Source organism: Uloborus diversus, chromosome 3 (assembly GCF_026930045.1).
Source record: "Uloborus diversus isolate 005 chromosome 3, Udiv.v.3.1, whole genome shotgun sequence".
NCBI classification, from domain to species: Eukaryota; Metazoa; Arthropoda; class Arachnida; order Araneae; family Uloboridae; genus Uloborus; species Uloborus diversus.
In genome coordinates this window covers 140,703,228-140,720,331 of record NC_072733.1, presented here as the reverse complement: position 1 = coordinate 140,720,331, position 17,104 = coordinate 140,703,228, and the positions used below count along the sequence as shown (strand labels likewise).

Here is a 17,104-nt window from a genome sequence, read left to right as displayed (position 1 = left end):
AATTTTGTGGTCTTGAATTCAAATTATGTTTTTCGCGGTCACGAAGTGCGATAGGAACCTAATTGCTATGTTTCTTGTCTCCACTAATGACTTGTCTCAACTATCATTTGAATTTAAGACTTCAAATGAATGCCAGGATGCAGGATACTGTTTTCGCGTAAAAGGATTATGTAAAGTTGAGAAGGTCGTTCATAAATAATTCGATTCCGAGGCACATGGACGCCTGCATTGTGAGCATAGAAAAATAAAAATCAAAGGACGCGAACGTCATTCAACGATTAAGTGAAAAAACAATGCGCAATTTGTAATTGCTCAAAAAAAAAAAAAAAAAAAAGATAGAGAGAGGGAAAGAAAAAACCACAGATACGTGTGAGAGATGTGTAAAATTCAATTTAAAAAAATTGCAACAGATACATCAATCCAGAAAATTATGAAAAACTCAAAGCTTAACAATGGCCACCTTTATCTCACTTAATAGCTATATTTAGTGAGAACAAAAGGGGAGGTAAATCAGAAAAAAGTTGCTCAAATCGAAGAATTGGTTTTGGCTGGATTTGAATCATGTTCGACTTTTTTTCTTCTCAGACAATTTCCGTATTTTATATGCGGCTGGGAAAACTAAAACTTTGTAAAGCTATATAAAACTGTGCTACAGTTTTGAGATTTTTCACAACATATGAAAGCTTTTACAGCCAGGAAGGGGAGTTTCCCCTCTAAGTGTCTATTTTTAAACAGCGAGATCATCCTCTTCTGCAGTCTTAAATGTCACACTTGTGCGTGTTCGTTGCCAAGAATTATTTTCAGCAGGTATGTCATTTTCGATCTTTAAAAATAATTCAGAAATGCATTAATATTGCTCTTAATCGCATATTAACTCATTATTTTGGAAGGATCATCCAGGTACTGATAAGTTTTTAGTAAGGTACGTAAATGTTTTGTTGTTTCAAAATCATCTGTCCTAAAAATATAGCTCTTTCCACTCGTTTTCATCATTTTTACGATGGTAATATGTAGTGATTTTTCTCGGTTTATTCACAGCCCAAATATTTAGTTTAGCTTTTACATTCTGTTACTCACGCTGCAATATAGAGCAATTATATATGGATGTTTTTAGAAAGTTCCTTAAATTGTAGATAAAAATTACAGCTAAAGTAAACTTATTATTATTTTTTTTTTAACCTTTAATCATCTGGTTATCACATTATTCGGATAAAAAAAGTATGATTTAACCTTGCACATTTGCAAATATTTGTAACATTTACATTAAAGAAAAAAAAATGAAAAAAATCATTCTGAAAAAAAATTAACCTTACTAGATGCATGTAACTCTACATATGTACTATATGCTACTATAAGAGACTGAAACCTGGTAAGTATCAACATTCGCCGGTGAATGTCAGCATACACATATTAGATATCGGTGAAGGGCCGAAAATATTAGGTGAACATTTAAATTCTCAAATTTTGATCTTTCACAGTGACATATATATTTCAAATACATAAATTAGTCAATAGATTATTTAAACATTAGTGCGTGATTACTAAGTTTGGTTTCCGCAATCACTACATTGTTTTATATATCTACTAAAATTTCCCGTATAAATATCCTAACATCAAAAGAATGACATAGATAAAATACTTATTTCAATGTATTGAAAATAAAAGAGTTGAAAGTGGTCTTTTATATGATGAAAGAATGAGTTAGTAACTTTTAAGAAGTATGCCGATTAATGTTTTCTAAATATTTCTCAGCATGCAAAATTAAACTCATTTTTAGCATTAATGACGATACTTGCACGAATTAACATGTAATATAAACACAAGTTAAAATAGCTATATCACGAGATGCTGAGACTAGTAACTACTAATTGGTAAACATTTGCAAAAAGCAGAAGAGATGCAGAAAACACAAAAGAACTATTAATAAACAGGACCCGATAAACCTCTGAAGTTAGAGGAAGAACAGACTAATTTCGAGGCCCCCATTTTTTGTTTGGGAAAATATCTCAAAATTCTACATATATTTAAACAAAACTCACTAATGTTACCCATTTTGTTTCTAAAAATGGCCTAGCATAATTCAGAGTAAAATTTATTCTCTCACCCACCCATTCACATTTTTTTTTAAATGCATTTATATATGGTGGCACTCAGTGCTGTATTTGGAAAAAAATGTTTTTCGAGGAGGGGGGGGGACTTCTCGCAAAAAAAAAAGAAGAGCTTTGATACGAATTCACATTGCATTGGCATCATTTTTTTACAATAAAAAACCAATTATTTCGGAATTAGTGCCCCCCCCCCCCCTTCTTCAACTACAGCAATGGTTACACTGCAGTTCTACGGATTGTTGTTGAATCACATTTGTCGCTTAACGGATTAGATAAAATGTTATAAAGTACATTGTAAAAAAGTGGGGCTGAACTGCGGATTTAAAACAGCTTGTAGGGACCACATTTTATTAAATTTGTCCCCAACTGTCAACTTATTAAAATTCTTCCAAAAATTCAATTGAATTTGTTCTTATGTTTACATTTTCCTAAGAAAAGCATTTTAAAGTAGAAAGTCGAGTTTTCAAAATCGTTTTTAGACCCCTTGAAAATTCTAAGAGAAAGTCAAGCTTCTGCTACCTTTTGGGTAATCAAGACCTGGTAATAAATACGTTATAAACAGTAACAAAAAATTTCCAGCCATTAAACGCACACAAATTCAGGTAACTTCTAAATCTTATTCAAATAGATAAAAAATTTAATGCAATTTATTTTAGCATTATTTTAAAAGCTGTGCTCTGAACGAGTCTCAGCGTTTTAATAATGTATGAAATTACTAAGACAAAACTACTTTTTTCAATTGTGCAGCCTTATGGTGAATATTAGTTAAACGTCGTTATTTTCGATACCGATACCAGTGGTTGTTACCAAAACAAATGAATCGATGTCTGTCGTTATGGATAGTATCGGAACATTCCAAACTGTGATACCAGTGGCACAGCCGGAATTTTTTCTCGGGGGGAGTGAGTCCAAGAGCTACAAATTAACCAACCTATAGCAGAAGCTAAGGCAGGATTGCAAGAAAATGTCGCTCACGTATTGCTCAGCTACAATATCCAGAGACTAGTTTCTCCCTTGTTTTGGTTCGGTTTTATTAGTCTGGTATAGCTGCAACTGAACTAAAAGCCAATAACCTCATATGTAAGCTGAGTATATCTTCACATTGATAGCTAAAACATTTTTTTCCATATCTGTGAGATGTCCACAAACATCGCAATGCTCCACAGTCCCCGCATGCTAAAACTGAGTTGTTCAGAATTTGTTTGCCATTATTTACTTACTTGTTGGAGTAGCTTCTAAAACACAGGTAAATCAATGAAGCCGGGTCATTCCTATTTCAGGATTGTTTCAAGGCTTCAAAAGACATGTGGGATTACGAGATCAATTTGGTTTCTTCAACTTTGACAAAAGAAACCATAAATCAAAACTTGAGGCACATGGAATTCCCTTGGCCAAGTCCAGTTGTATCCAGAGGAAACGAAATAGAAAAAGAAATTAAAGCTGTAAGTGAGACCTTTTTCGACTTTTTAAAATCAAGATTAATTGTCACAAAATGATGAGATCTTCTTGCGCATTTTATTCATGTGCTCTTTCTTCAAAGTCAGAATTAAATTTTGTATTCCTTTTCCGCATTTTATACATCATTATTTTTCGAAAAAAAATTATTGTGATTGAAATTAAAATTTTGAGAAATATTTAAAGCTATCAAGTTCTATGAGGAGAAAATAAGTAAATATAACTTACTTTAAACATGAGCAGAAATGTTTTATTACACAAGTCAGTTTATTTAAAATGTCATAACTTGGATGTGTGACGGCATTAACATGAATCTATTTTTCGATGTGTAACGATGTGAGCTTTGCTGAAGTCCTGAATGCAAACAGACAAGGGTTGTAAGCAAAATCTAGTAGATTTTCAAGAAGACAATAAAGGTAAAAGAAAATATTAGAACGATAATTCGCACAAAAGTGCAGAAAATTGGATACACTTATTTACACGGTGTTAAACGGAACCCCTTTTTCACTGCAAAAGAAGTGAGCTTATGGATAAAAAATTCGTTATTATACACTCAAACCTGTTTTTGTGTGGCCTTTTTTTTTCTTTTTTTTTTTTTTTGCGATTTTTTTTTTTTAATGCGGGCCCTATCTAACCGCATAAAAACAGGTGTGAGTGTACTTCCTTTTACTTTTGCATGCAAAAGTATTTCTTTATTTCAGACAATGAAGGATTGCAGATACGTTTTCTAACATTCATTACTCAAATGATATTAATTTATTTGTCTTTTGAACTCATGTAAATAGGTGTAAGTTGAGTTCAATAATAACTGTCTAGCATTTCAATAGATCTTAACAATCAGTTAAAGAATAACTTTATGAATAACATTAATATAGAAATAATTTGAATTTCGGTTACTTCAATCCATGCTATTGTTCGTTCACAAGTTGAGGATGTTTGCTTTTTTAGAAGACAATAAAGCGAAAGGAAGCGAAGATTAGGGACATCAGTGTGATTATATTTTCAGGCCAAAAACTGAGGTTAATTGTAACACTTATTCTGCCTATACTTACAAGCATCTGTTCAAACATTTTACGTTGTTCACAAGATGTCCAGCTTTTGATGAACATATTATTTTTAATTTTCTACTTCAGAATTTGAGTTTATTGCAGAGAAAATAGAGCCGTTAATGTGTCACTAAAAATGGAAACTAAAATTAAAAGCATGGTAACGTAACCGCTAAAAAAGATAACAAAACCAGTTTAATATTTAATAATTTAATAATAATTTTAGTAAAGGATCTTGTCAGATATTTATATAAAATACTTCTTGTATTATTTTTGAAAGATGGCTTTAAATTATTTTAGTTAATGATAATTCATTTTCGATAAGAGAACAAAGCTGTTTTGGGAATGAATTTATTCTAATATTAAAGTTCAACGTTCGTCGCTACTAATAAAGGGGAAATTTCAGTAACAACTGTGACGATCAAGGTACACTGTAAAAAAAATCCGGAAACGTTTCTGAGTAGATCGTGCAGCTGCGGTTCATGAAATTTTCAAAAACGTTTCTGAGTATTTCGGAATTCTCTTTCTGTAATGTCCAGAAACGTGTCTGAGTATTTCGGAATCCTCTTTCAATGTTTCTGAGTATTTTGGAATAATCTTTCTGTAATTTTCAGAAACGTTTCTGAGTATTTCGGAATCCTCTTTCCGTAATTTCCAGAAATGTTTCTGAGTATTCTGTGCAGCTGTGGTTCATGAAAGTTTCGAAAACGTTTCGAGTATTTCGGAACTCTCCAAACAATTTTCAAAAACGTTTCCGAGAATTTCAGAATCCTTTTTCCGTGATTTTTTCTAAAATATAATTTTTTACTATAGTATTGCATACCATATCAGTTTCAGTTCTTTCATATCTAACAGCAATGAAACAAATAATTTTAGAATCATTCGTGGATTTTTTTTTCTTTTTCTGAATTTCTGATGACAAATAGCATGGTTAACAGCATAACATATGCACAGTTATAAATTTTTGAAAATTTATGAAATAATATAGTAGTTTCATTCCTATTCACAAAATCGTCAGGGGAGGGGAGGGGGGTACTTTCTCAAAAGTGGGATTGTTTTTTAAACAATCTTAAACTTCAGTTTTTCTCACAATATTTTCAAGACAAAATTATCAACATATTGTATTTTTAATGCAGAACTTAAAAACATATCTTGTATCAAACTTGATAGCTTTTACTTTCGGATAAAATTTGACAGAACTTACCTTCCCTTCGCGTCAAGTCTATTTCTCTGACGAAAAAAGTGTACCGAAAAGTGCCAACAGAGAAATTGGTGAATTTAAATATGACACCAAGTCCTCCTGTTGGAACCATTCGGGGTGATTCTTCTGTTCTTGCCCTTTTCCAGTTCATCACAAATATAAATACTTTATCAAAATAGGTTACTGATTTTATTTTTACAATGTGCGCAAAATGCATTACATATTTTATTTATTAAAACATTGAATTCTATTGCATGATTACTCCATTTCATATATACGAGATCCCCCCCCCACACCATAAGAGTGATGGTGAACCCATAAAATGCTATAAAGCGCCCCCCCCCCCCTTAAAAAAAGCAATCCCTGAAAATGTCAATGGCAGTCTGCGTGGTGAACGCCCCTCGTCTTCTCCCCATATGTACATTGTATATTTAATTAATAACATAGTATTTAAAAAAGGATCACTTTTAAAACAATGACATGAAATAATTTTTCTTTTTATTTCGGCTTGTAAATGCAGCTGTTCCATTTTTGCCTCTGGCTCATTCCTCCTGACTGTCCTACATTAAACTAGTATATCCACGAAGGAAATGTTATTTACCGAACAACTAATGTCAAGGAATTTTTTATTGTCAACCACATTTAACAAAATGAATAAGCACATGAATTAATTGCATAACTATGTAGCTTACTAATTGATAACTGGGCCATTTTCTAATGGTATAAATATTTTTAAATAAATGAATAAATTATAATAAAAAAATATAAATAATACTGGCACATTTTTTGTGAAGCATATTACAATACTAGAAAACATTTGCATTACTATATTTTTAATGAATTAAACAATTGATTTTTTTTTGAACCAATGTATGTATATCCAAGTATTTCGAAATAACTTTTCTGTGATTGCTTTTCAAATATAAATCTTATTTCTTTTGCGTAATTAATCAATTTCAATTGGTTACAACAAATAGTACACTGCGCTCACAGGTATGTAGGACCACTTTAAATTAATGCGATAAACCCAAAAACAGTTACAATTGGAACCTCATCAAATGCAAATCAACAAAAATATAAATGTATATAACAACATGTTTTAAAATATTCATTAATACTTACAAGTGAACATGAGCGAAAGAAAATCTAAGTACCTCCATTACAACTGGATAAGTAATCCAAAGGGTTTCGTTTCATTAAGTATAAAAACGGGTGTTGAAACTATTCACGCTTGAACACACAATATAAAAGTAATCATGGTTGCACCGGAAATTGTAAAGAAGCAAATCGTTATTAACTAACTTAATAGCTGCGTACATCTTCTAAAAAATCACGAGCAGCCCAAAATGCAAAGGCGTAAAATTAGTTTCGACACAATTTACTACTCTCTAGACATATTAGACATTTACTACTCTCTTAACAAGCAATCCAATGCTAAACAGTTGCTGACTGCAGCAACCATAGAAAAGGAAAAAATTAAGCTCTCGTTATTTTCGACTCACTGGCGCCGAAGGATAAAATACGTTTCGAAGCATTGCGCCTCACTTCCGCTTCTAGATGTCTTGAAATAACAAAAAGCTTTCTGAATAATGAGGAGTTCGCTATTGGATGAAGGATTCTTACTATTTCGGAGACGTTTCCGATATATCCAGAAACGTTTCCGAAATTTGTTACAGCGTAGTATTGCATAACATTCTTATAAATCATATTTTGCTATTAATTAGTAGCTATAAATTCTGTTCATTAAAATGAAATACGAGTTAATATAGCGTGGTGATCCAAAACTCTGTTTTCATTAATAATATTGAAAACTATTAAAGTCGATGCAGATGAAAAACATGCTACAGGGTCATTCCATAGTGACTAACGTAACATTCGCAGCTGATTTTCAAACTCTTTTTACTTACACCGGGAGTAAAAATAAATGTGTTTTGGTTTAATATGCAGATTTAAAATGTACAAGGTGACTATTTTTCATTTCTACCAAGAATTTGAAGCAAAATAAGCGCTTGCAGGTGTTTTTTCACCAAAAAAAGCATCGTGACTAACGTAACATTTTTGCAACCCTGAGAAACAATGCTTATGTTACGAAGCAATTTTTTCTGAAACTTACACAGGCATTTAAAATTGGCCGATATATTTGTAAGAGGTAAACAATCTATTTTTAAAATTGTACTACAGATTTGTTACAGATGAATCTTTTTTGGCCCTAAATGGTACTTTTCCGAAAAACTGTGTGTGACTAACGTAACGTGACTAACGAAACCATCGAATAACAAGCAATGAATGCATATAAAAAACTTTTTATAATTAATTTCTTGCTCTTATATTACTTTTACACTTTTTAGGAACCTTCTTTGTGTCGTATTATGGTTCTTTCTTTACTTTTTTTCTATATTTGTGTAAGAAATTGAATGGAAGGATTCAGTTCATTTAACTAAATTTGAATGTGCAAAAAAAAAAAAAAAAAATAAAATAAAAATAAATAAAAAAAATAAACAAATAAACAAATAAAAAAACTGCTTTTACAAACTGAATAACATCATTCTTGGGCTAATTAAATCCTAAATATCTCTCTTTTAAAAAATTAACTTTTTGCAAGTTGGTAGTTTCACTGAATTCAAGTGTTCTGCTGATATACTAGTTATCGTCATAAGAAACTCCGTAATACTATTCAGTGGCATATTATTTTTTATACTGATTCCTCGAACAAATAGTGTTGTGCATCCTTTTGAATTAAAATGTAATATTGGAAAAAAATGTTCGAACGTTTTTGCAGAATGCATTTTAATTCCAGATATCACCGCAAATGTTTGAATTTCTAAATGATCATTTTTGCATTTTCTGAAATATATGGCAGCAGCGCTTATTGTCACTGTATCATGTAACATCTTCAAATGTTTTCCAACGAGCAGCCGTAACGTCATTTTAATAATAGGTGGAGATATATTTTCGAAAAAATAGAGACGTTCTTCTTTGTTAAGACTTGATTTCTATTATCTTAATTCTTAAGCTTGGATTCTTGCGTTGAATGCACATTCAGTAGAGTACTCATTTTGCTTTACTCACCTTTTTTCTTTTTTAATAATTCTTTAAATTTGGAAGTATCTTTATAAAGACCTTTAAAAAAGTATTTTTCTAAGTAAACAGAAGGTCTAAAATGTAATATTACTGGTATTTTTCACCCTTTATATTTTTAATCAATATAGAATGTCTACATATTCAAAATTGTTTATGAAAATGTACATTAAATTAAATAAGTTTTAAATATTAGCAGTCATTTTTAAAATGTTTCGTTAGTCACATGCAAACTGTTATGTTAGTCACAGCTCAAATGTTACGTTAGTCACACTAATTATTTTATATCTACTGATACTAAAATAAATATTTTGCACTTTTTAAGTAGATATGACACAGATGTAAGAAAATAAAAAGTGCTGTTTGGTTCAATCATCTGGTTTAGTTTTTAAGCAGAAAATTGTACATTTTCGTGACTAACGTAACGAAAATATTTTCAGTGAAATAACCAAACTAATTAAAATACTTATCTTATAATGTATGCAAAAAGAACAGTCAATTTTATTGGGCCAACATCTAATCATTTAGAATAAACATAGTTATTTTAAAAATTTGCAAAACTTTTTACATTGTACAAGAAAACGTAGACGCATGTTTTTTGCACATGCTAAGCCTTTCCTACAACCTCGCACGTTTAGAGCCAGAAGAAAAACACCGAATGAAATTTTTGCAAACTGTTACTGGATTTATGTACTAGAAAGTATGCTGAATGAAATGATAGGTCACAATTAAGGCTTTGTGGTAAAAAAAATTCTGAAGTTGAGGTTGACATTTCTATGGAATGACCCTACATATTTGCATAAAACATGTTTTTTTTTTTTTTTTTATAAATAATATTATTGTTCCTCCTGCTCATGTTTTAGATTTAAGAAAATAAAAAATATTTTTGGTAGAAAATTGTTGATAAAAGCAAAGCTGGCTTTAAGAAAAAAAAGTCCTTATTAATAAATCATTTAGAATCTAAAAACGAAATCTCCATTACAAAATTTAGCTTTGTTCACTGTATTTTATTTGAGAAATAAATAAATAAAACTAGAAACTAAAAATGCAATGACTTGTTCTATCTTATGGAAAATGTTTTAACAGGCTGAAGCAAATATAAATGAAGGAAAATGAAAAGTCCGTTTTTCCAATATTGCCGTTAATAAAAAGGCATTGCATGCATCAGAAAGATGCCTAAATGGAAGAAAATAGTTAACATATGGTTGTAAAGCTTTTATTTTTTTTACTTTGCCTATTCAAGATGTTTTCGTATTTTCCATTGGACATGGAAAAATGTCTAACCAATTAATTTAACTTTAAACTGCTTTAAACTTTTTCATTGGGCTTTTCTAATTTGAATAGAATTGAAACTGAATCTATTTGAAGCCGTATGAAGTCACTCGGGAAATTAAAATAGTTAATGGATACTTTTTTTTTTGAAAGGATAAGAAAAGGAACTTAACTAGTAGATTTATTTGGTATTAAAAAAAGAAAGGAGGAAAGTGAAAACATAGTTCTTGTTTAAACCATGCGATTTACGATTTACCAAACCAAATGTTCTTCAATCTGCTCCCATGCTCGATAAATATGTATTTAGATGAAAATTTAATCAATTAATTACGGATGGAAGAAAAAAAACAATGAGTTTGTTTGTATGTTTTGTTAAACTCTTACAATATCCAGGAGAGACATTAAGGTAGAAAATTTTCTCTTTTTAGGGAAAAAAATTTCCTTTTGACGAAGTAATTCATGCACATGCGGGTGATCCGCAAGGAATGGGACAAAAACCAATAACTTTTTTTCAGCAGGTAAGAATTAAACTCGTAGCTTGTTGACGTACACGTCGTGTGTTTTAAAAAATTATTGGTTTCTAATAATGTTGATAAAAGCTTACATGAGTTAACTGATTTAATTTATTGTGTACCCAATATTTGAACTTTACACTGACTATATTTGAGTCGTTTTAGTATCAAAACCAGCTCAATCCATTAATTCTCAAAAATGATTTTTTTTTTCATAATTTGAAACTTCTTTTTCGTTACTATCATCCCACAAAGTGATTTGGAACAAGTCTCTTTCAATCAGGTCGAAAAGCAATGCCAAAAACCAGTTTTACTTCAAAACCAGCCCAATCCATGCGTCTACCGTACGGCCACCAAAAAAAAAAATATATGGATAACTGCAGCAGCGTTGTTATAATAAATAATCTAATTGCTTAATCAAATCATTCTAGAATGTACAGGCCAGTACATAGCATGAAATTGAGGAACCACATAAGTTTAACTGGAATTTGAATGGAATATTAAAAAAAATAGGTAGGTTTATGTCAAAACCAACCCAGTTCAAATTATTTTAATCTGAGAATAATTAGATAATACTGCTAATTTAAAGAATAAAATAAAAACGAAGTCGTACACAGAATGTTTTTCAAACGGAAAAATGAAAAATCTTTTGGAAAATTTAATGGAAAGAGCGTGAAATGTTTTTTTTTTTTTTTTTTGTCTCGTCTATAAAAGCTTTAAAAAATAGATTGAACTGTTTTTTAAACTTAACACCTCCTTTTTGAGCTAATATTCAACGTAAAAAATAAAAAAAAGTTTATGGAATACAAATCGATACCTTTTGGTTTTAAAATTTCAAATTGATATGGTAAGATCGCTATTGGGGGAAACCCGGACAACGTGAATACATTAAGCTTTATTCTTGATTACTGTCGTTTAGTTATAACTTTGGAAAGTGAAACAAATGTTTATAATCAGTCTGCATTTAATGAACTTACGTAATGCAGTAACAGTTTTCCTTAATATTAATTACACTATTAGATATAAGGCCAGTTTTCAACAATGGCATGGATATCCACTTTGCCTTACACCCGGGTAAAGTGGATTCGGTACTAGGGCAAAGCGAACAACATTATTTGTCATGAAACTAAACATTAAAAATAAAATAACTATCAAAAATTATAGGAACATGTCCAAAAAAAAAACATTTCTTTGCTACAATGCTAATTATTGTAGTTATTACAAACAAAGAAATTTAACTTAAAAATGAAATAAAACTCGAAAATTAAAGAAACATATTAAAAAAGATTTTTTTTTTTACAATATTAATTATTGTAGTAATTATTATAACAACAAAGCAATTAAACTAAAAATAGTCAACATCCAAAATTTAGGAGCATATTAAAAAAAAGAAAAAACATTTTTCTGCTACAATACTAATCATTGCAGTTATCACAAACAAAATCATTACCATTTTCTAATGCTGAACACTCTTTATGACACCACTGAGTACAAATACGACAGTGTATGTAGTTTTCCTTTGACTGATCATCTTCTTCAATGAACATTTCACCACAGAAAATGCCCCTTACATCATCAAATTTCTTTACTTCCTTCCTCTTGTCGTTCTCTTATGCAGTCCTATGTTTTGTAGCAGAGATTTTTGATTTAGTCTTTTTGGTAGTGGTCTTTTTAACAGTCTTCTAAGATTCTTCAGTTGAAACATCATCTAAATACTTATGGCAGTCTTTTTCTGATTGTCCTTTACTGGAATACTTGTCAGGAGAGTAGATCTTTGTAGCTTTCGTTTACGTGTTGTTATTGGTTTAACAGGCTGACGAATAGGTCATAAAACTGAAAGATTGTAATAGTTCTTAGAACATCCAGGTTTGGGTGAAGCGGCGGGGACATCATTACCTTGGACTTATTCTGTTGTTTCAGATCCCATGGGAGTATAAGGAGTGCTCAATGGTAGCATTAGCTTGAGATCTAAAAATTGACGGACTTCCAGGTTCGGATGAAGGGACTTGTCATGACCGGGCATAGTGAATATGGTATCCACTTTGCCAATCCGCATTGCCCTTCAGGAACATTTTTGAACTTACTAAAAATTACTAGAAAACCAGAGCATCTAAACTCGTCGTCTACGGATAGTTGAAAGCTACATAACCGTACATCAAATCCTATTCATAACAAAGGACATGTCATAAATAGTATTAAAGTTATAAATGAAACACTAACCTCTGTAAACTAATATTGTTTTCCCCAAAACATACTTTTTTTGGTCACTGGCGTCGCCTGACGCGAACTCGTCTCGACTTGTTTGCCGCACACGTAGCGGCAACAGGCGACCGTTGCTATGACAACGCAGCTGCCGGCCAACTAATTATTTGGGAGTTATAGGCAAAATTCGCTTTGCCCGGGGGCATCCACTTTAGCCGGGTTTCCCCTATAAGACTTCTAAATCGAACATAGAGGAGTTTCATAAGAAATCATACGAACCCTTAAATACACTGGTGTAAGAAATTGAGAGAATTTTAAGATTTGGTCAATTATCTCCGGAACTACTGAACCGATTTTAATGAAATTTGGTATATGCATACATTGAAACAATACAAAAAAAAATTAACCCTCCAAAATTTAAAATACGCACGCATGATCATAAATAAGCACTCGTTAGAGTCGGATGGAAATGAAATAGCGGTTGAAAAAATGAACAAAAAAATGGGTTAGTATTGCGTATGGTCCTCTGTAACAGACATAGGTCTCGCAGTGTGACTCCATACTTGAAATAAAGCAGTTCATGGGATCCTTAAGCAATTATTTCCACTCGTTCCACAACGCCGTTCTCAGGGTATGGATGGTAATCGTATGGGTATTGCGAGTTGCTATTGCCCTCCAGAGAGCGTCACAGACATGTTCTATAGGGTTGGAGTCAAGAGATCTGCTTGGCTAATCCATCGAGTGAATATCCTCCCCTTCTAGAAATTTGTCGACCAGAAGAGCTGTCCGTGGCCTTGTGTTAACATCCATTACAATTAACTCGGTGCTAACAGGGCCCCTCATAAAGTGAGTATAGGGCTCCAAGACCGCATCTCTATTCCTTGAAACTGTCAAAGAGATATCACCCCCTCAGACAAAGACATGGAGGGGTGTGCGGCCACCCAACATGATGCCTGTTCAGATTTTCAAACCACCACCGACATAATGATCGATTTCGCGCATATTGAAGGGTAGGTAGCAGGTTCCTGCTTCTATCCATGTAAACGTTGGACAAGAATAGCCGTTTAAGCTGAAACGGGACTTGCTATTTGCCTTCCAATATCTGCGAAATCGACCATTATGGAGGAGGAGGTTTGACGGTCGGGGCTGACATCATGTTGTATGGCTGCATACCCCTCCATGCCTTTGAGAGAGGCTCTGTGACAATTGCGAATTGCGAGGTATAGGGATGTGGGCTTGGAGCCCTATGACAACTTCTTGAAGAGCGCTGTTAGTCCCGAGTTAATTTTAATGGATGTTAGCACAAGTCCACATGCAGATCTTCTGGTCGACGAATTTCCTGAAGGATAGGATATTTACTGGATGGATTGGCCAAGCAAAACTCTGAACTCCAGTTCTATACAGCATGTCAGGGACGCTCTTTGGAGGGCAGTAGACACTCGCAACACCCCTCCGAGTACCCTCCATATCCTGAGTACAGCTTTGTTGACGAGTGGAAACAATCCCCCCCCCCCCCAGGATCCCATAAACTGCTTCATTTCAAGTATGGAGTCACATCGCGAGGCTAATATGTCTGTTAGAGGGGACCGTAACCACTAATAGCCCTTTTTTTTTTGTTAAATTTTCCAATTGCTGTTTCATACCATCCGACTCTAACGAGTGTTATTAATGATCATGCTTGTGTATTTTAAATTTTAGATGGTTATTTGTTTTGTATTGTTTCAATGTATGTACATACCAAATTTCATTAAAATCGGTCCTGTAGTTTTGAAAATAATTGACCAAATCTGAAAATTCTCTTAATTTCTTACACCAGTCTAATAAAAAAGCTCTTGACGAATTGTTGTAAGAAATGACGCCATCTTGTCAGGGTAACCCATCCCTCCTCCCCCCCCCCTTCCGTAGAGCGGGAGCGCACTTACTTAAATGCAACAAGGTACCCCCCAGAATAAGAGCACCCACAAAAAAGAAAAAAATACCCCTTAAAACGACCCCCTTATAGGTTCAGTGGCGCGGTGCGCCCTCCCCCTCTAGGGGGCACCCCTACAACCTAAAGAAAGATACAAGATCGATAATTAGATTTCAGACGCACACAAAAAATTAAACTTCTTTAAGTTTGCCAGTGCTATTTTTCATAACTTTTATTGTGCTCACGTGCCCAGCCTATCATCGGTATGCAGAGATATAAATTTTACATTTTAAAATTTCCGGTACCACTCCCCCCCCCCATCTTTGCCTTACGCAAACTTATCATCGTATTAAAAACCTACAAATGGCGTTGGAACGATCGGCGTGTGCCGAAAATTGCTTGTTGACCAATTCAAGCACACTGTTAAAACAGGGTTCTTAGTATTGAGACAAAATTGTAATTGCTTATTTTCACATCACTTACTCGAAATGGCTGCGAAACAATTTCGCTTAGAATCAAAACGCAAGAGTTCTTACTTTTGAAATGTGTCCCCTTCTCAAAAATGATTCATCACGTTCTCATTTTTAAGATACCGTTCTACTCCAGAATGATAAAACATGTTCTTATTTTTGAGACATTCGTGTTGTCAAACCAATTTGACACGTCCTTATTTTTGAGACAACCCTATACATAACTAACAAAGTTGTTTAAATCGTATAATGTGTTTTTAATATCAAGTATATGATACTCTTTAAATGTCTTATTTAGTCACAGGAACTCTTGGTTCAGTCAATTTTATCATTTTGTGAATGCTTTTAAGCCCTCAGGAATTTGAAGTTCAATTCAGCAGAAATGATTCGCTTTACAAACTTTCGGGACACAAATGAACGAGGTAACGTAAAAGAACCAAAGCGAATAGAAGCTAAATAAATAAATAAATAAACAGTAATTGAAGCATTAAATGATATTTAGTGCTTAATTTAGAATAAATTAAATCTTGCTATTGTTTACATCCTTTATAGACCGTGTCTTTATGTATCAATCCTGCTCTCCTTCAAAGTGATAACTTTCCGTCAGATGTCAAACAGAGGGCAATGACTATCTTAAAAAACTGTAGAGGACATAGCATAGGTGAGATGATTATTTTACTGTCTCTTACTATGAAGAAGTTAAATCGTTCACATTGATTATAAATGAATAGAGGACTATTACTAGGATCTTTACTGATTTCTGCATATCAGTCACTAGAATCCAAAATGTTTATTTCATCAGTTTAAGATTGTTTGCTAAGAGCAAGTGAAGTGGAAAGGGGTTAAGTGCAAAGATTAAACATTTGGAGATAGCTAGTACACGTTGTAGGAAAGCCTCTCATCTGTTTTGGGACAACATATGGTTGTTGGTAAGTGCTGATGATTTAAACATTTTTTTAAATGAAAGACTACCTCAGGGTTCGTACGGTCCTCAGAAGTTCTTAAAAAGTACATATTTTGTTGTTTCTCCAAAGAAGTACGAACCCTGTAACCTATGGTTCGAACTTAGAAAGCGTTTTACTCAAAACTTGAAAAAGTTCACGTACATCCCTTTGCTTCTCACTGCTTAAATTTGTCTACCTTTGAAAGTATTGTTACTAAGCTGATCAATATTAGAGCTCAAATTCTTTTCACAAAGACTAACTGAAGTGACAAAAACTTGTTATGGAACTTTTCAATTAAAATAACTGTCTATGGTCAAGTGTAATGGAACTAAAAATTTAATTGAGTTCCTTTTCAGGATAAATAAGTTTAGAAATTTTTTTTTTTCATAACGTAGGGTCAATCTGATAACTATTTAATGCCACATTAGACAAATTGACAACAACATGTTTTCTAATCGTAGGCAAATCAGAATGAAACGAACTGAAACTTTTGAGTAGCTTGATAAATGTCTTATCCAGAATCATTTTGATTCTCAGAACTGGCAATGGAATCAAAACCAGAAATTTAATTAGAAAATGAAAATCGCAACATTCGTTCATTGAGCATGAACTCTTAATAAATTTGTGATTCACAGACGAGCGAGTTGCTTTTGACCAAGTTGCTTTGTCAATGGAATCACAATCAGAAGTGGAATTAAAAGGAAATAACCGTAATTCTTAATTTTCTTGCATGAATATTTACTTATTTTAAGTGGAATTGTGTTTCGCATGTTAATAATTTTAGTATGGTAGATAGTGCTGTGTTTCCCTGTTAAAAAAAAGAAAGAAAAGAAAAGAAAACACACACATTATTTTCTAATGCTTTTGTTAGGTTTTCCATTGTCTCACTGTCCTTTTCTTTCATGAA

The 17,104-nt window shown here is 32.6% G+C and overlaps 1 protein-coding gene across 2 annotated transcripts in view; it reads left to right on the top strand.

Moving 5' to 3' along the window:
* The first annotated feature begins 674 nt into the window (after nucleotides 1-674).
* LOC129218645 (alanine aminotransferase 2-like) overlaps nucleotides 675-17,104 on the top strand; it is a 37,251-nt gene continuing 20,821 nt past the window's right edge. Inside the window, exons 1-4 of one of the 2 annotated variants that reach the window (XM_054852964.1) lie at nucleotides 675-807; nucleotides 3,389-3,550; nucleotides 10,589-10,678; nucleotides 15,806-15,914. In XM_054852964.1, coding sequence (XP_054708939.1) covers nucleotides 763-807; nucleotides 3,389-3,550; nucleotides 10,589-10,678; nucleotides 15,806-15,914 — 406 coding nt within the window. In that variant the 5' untranslated portion in view covers nucleotides 675-762. Of the gene's footprint in view, nucleotides 923-3,388; nucleotides 3,551-10,588; nucleotides 10,679-15,805; nucleotides 15,915-17,104 lie in introns of both variants that reach the window. The other variant, XM_054852965.1, reaches the window with a different exon arrangement.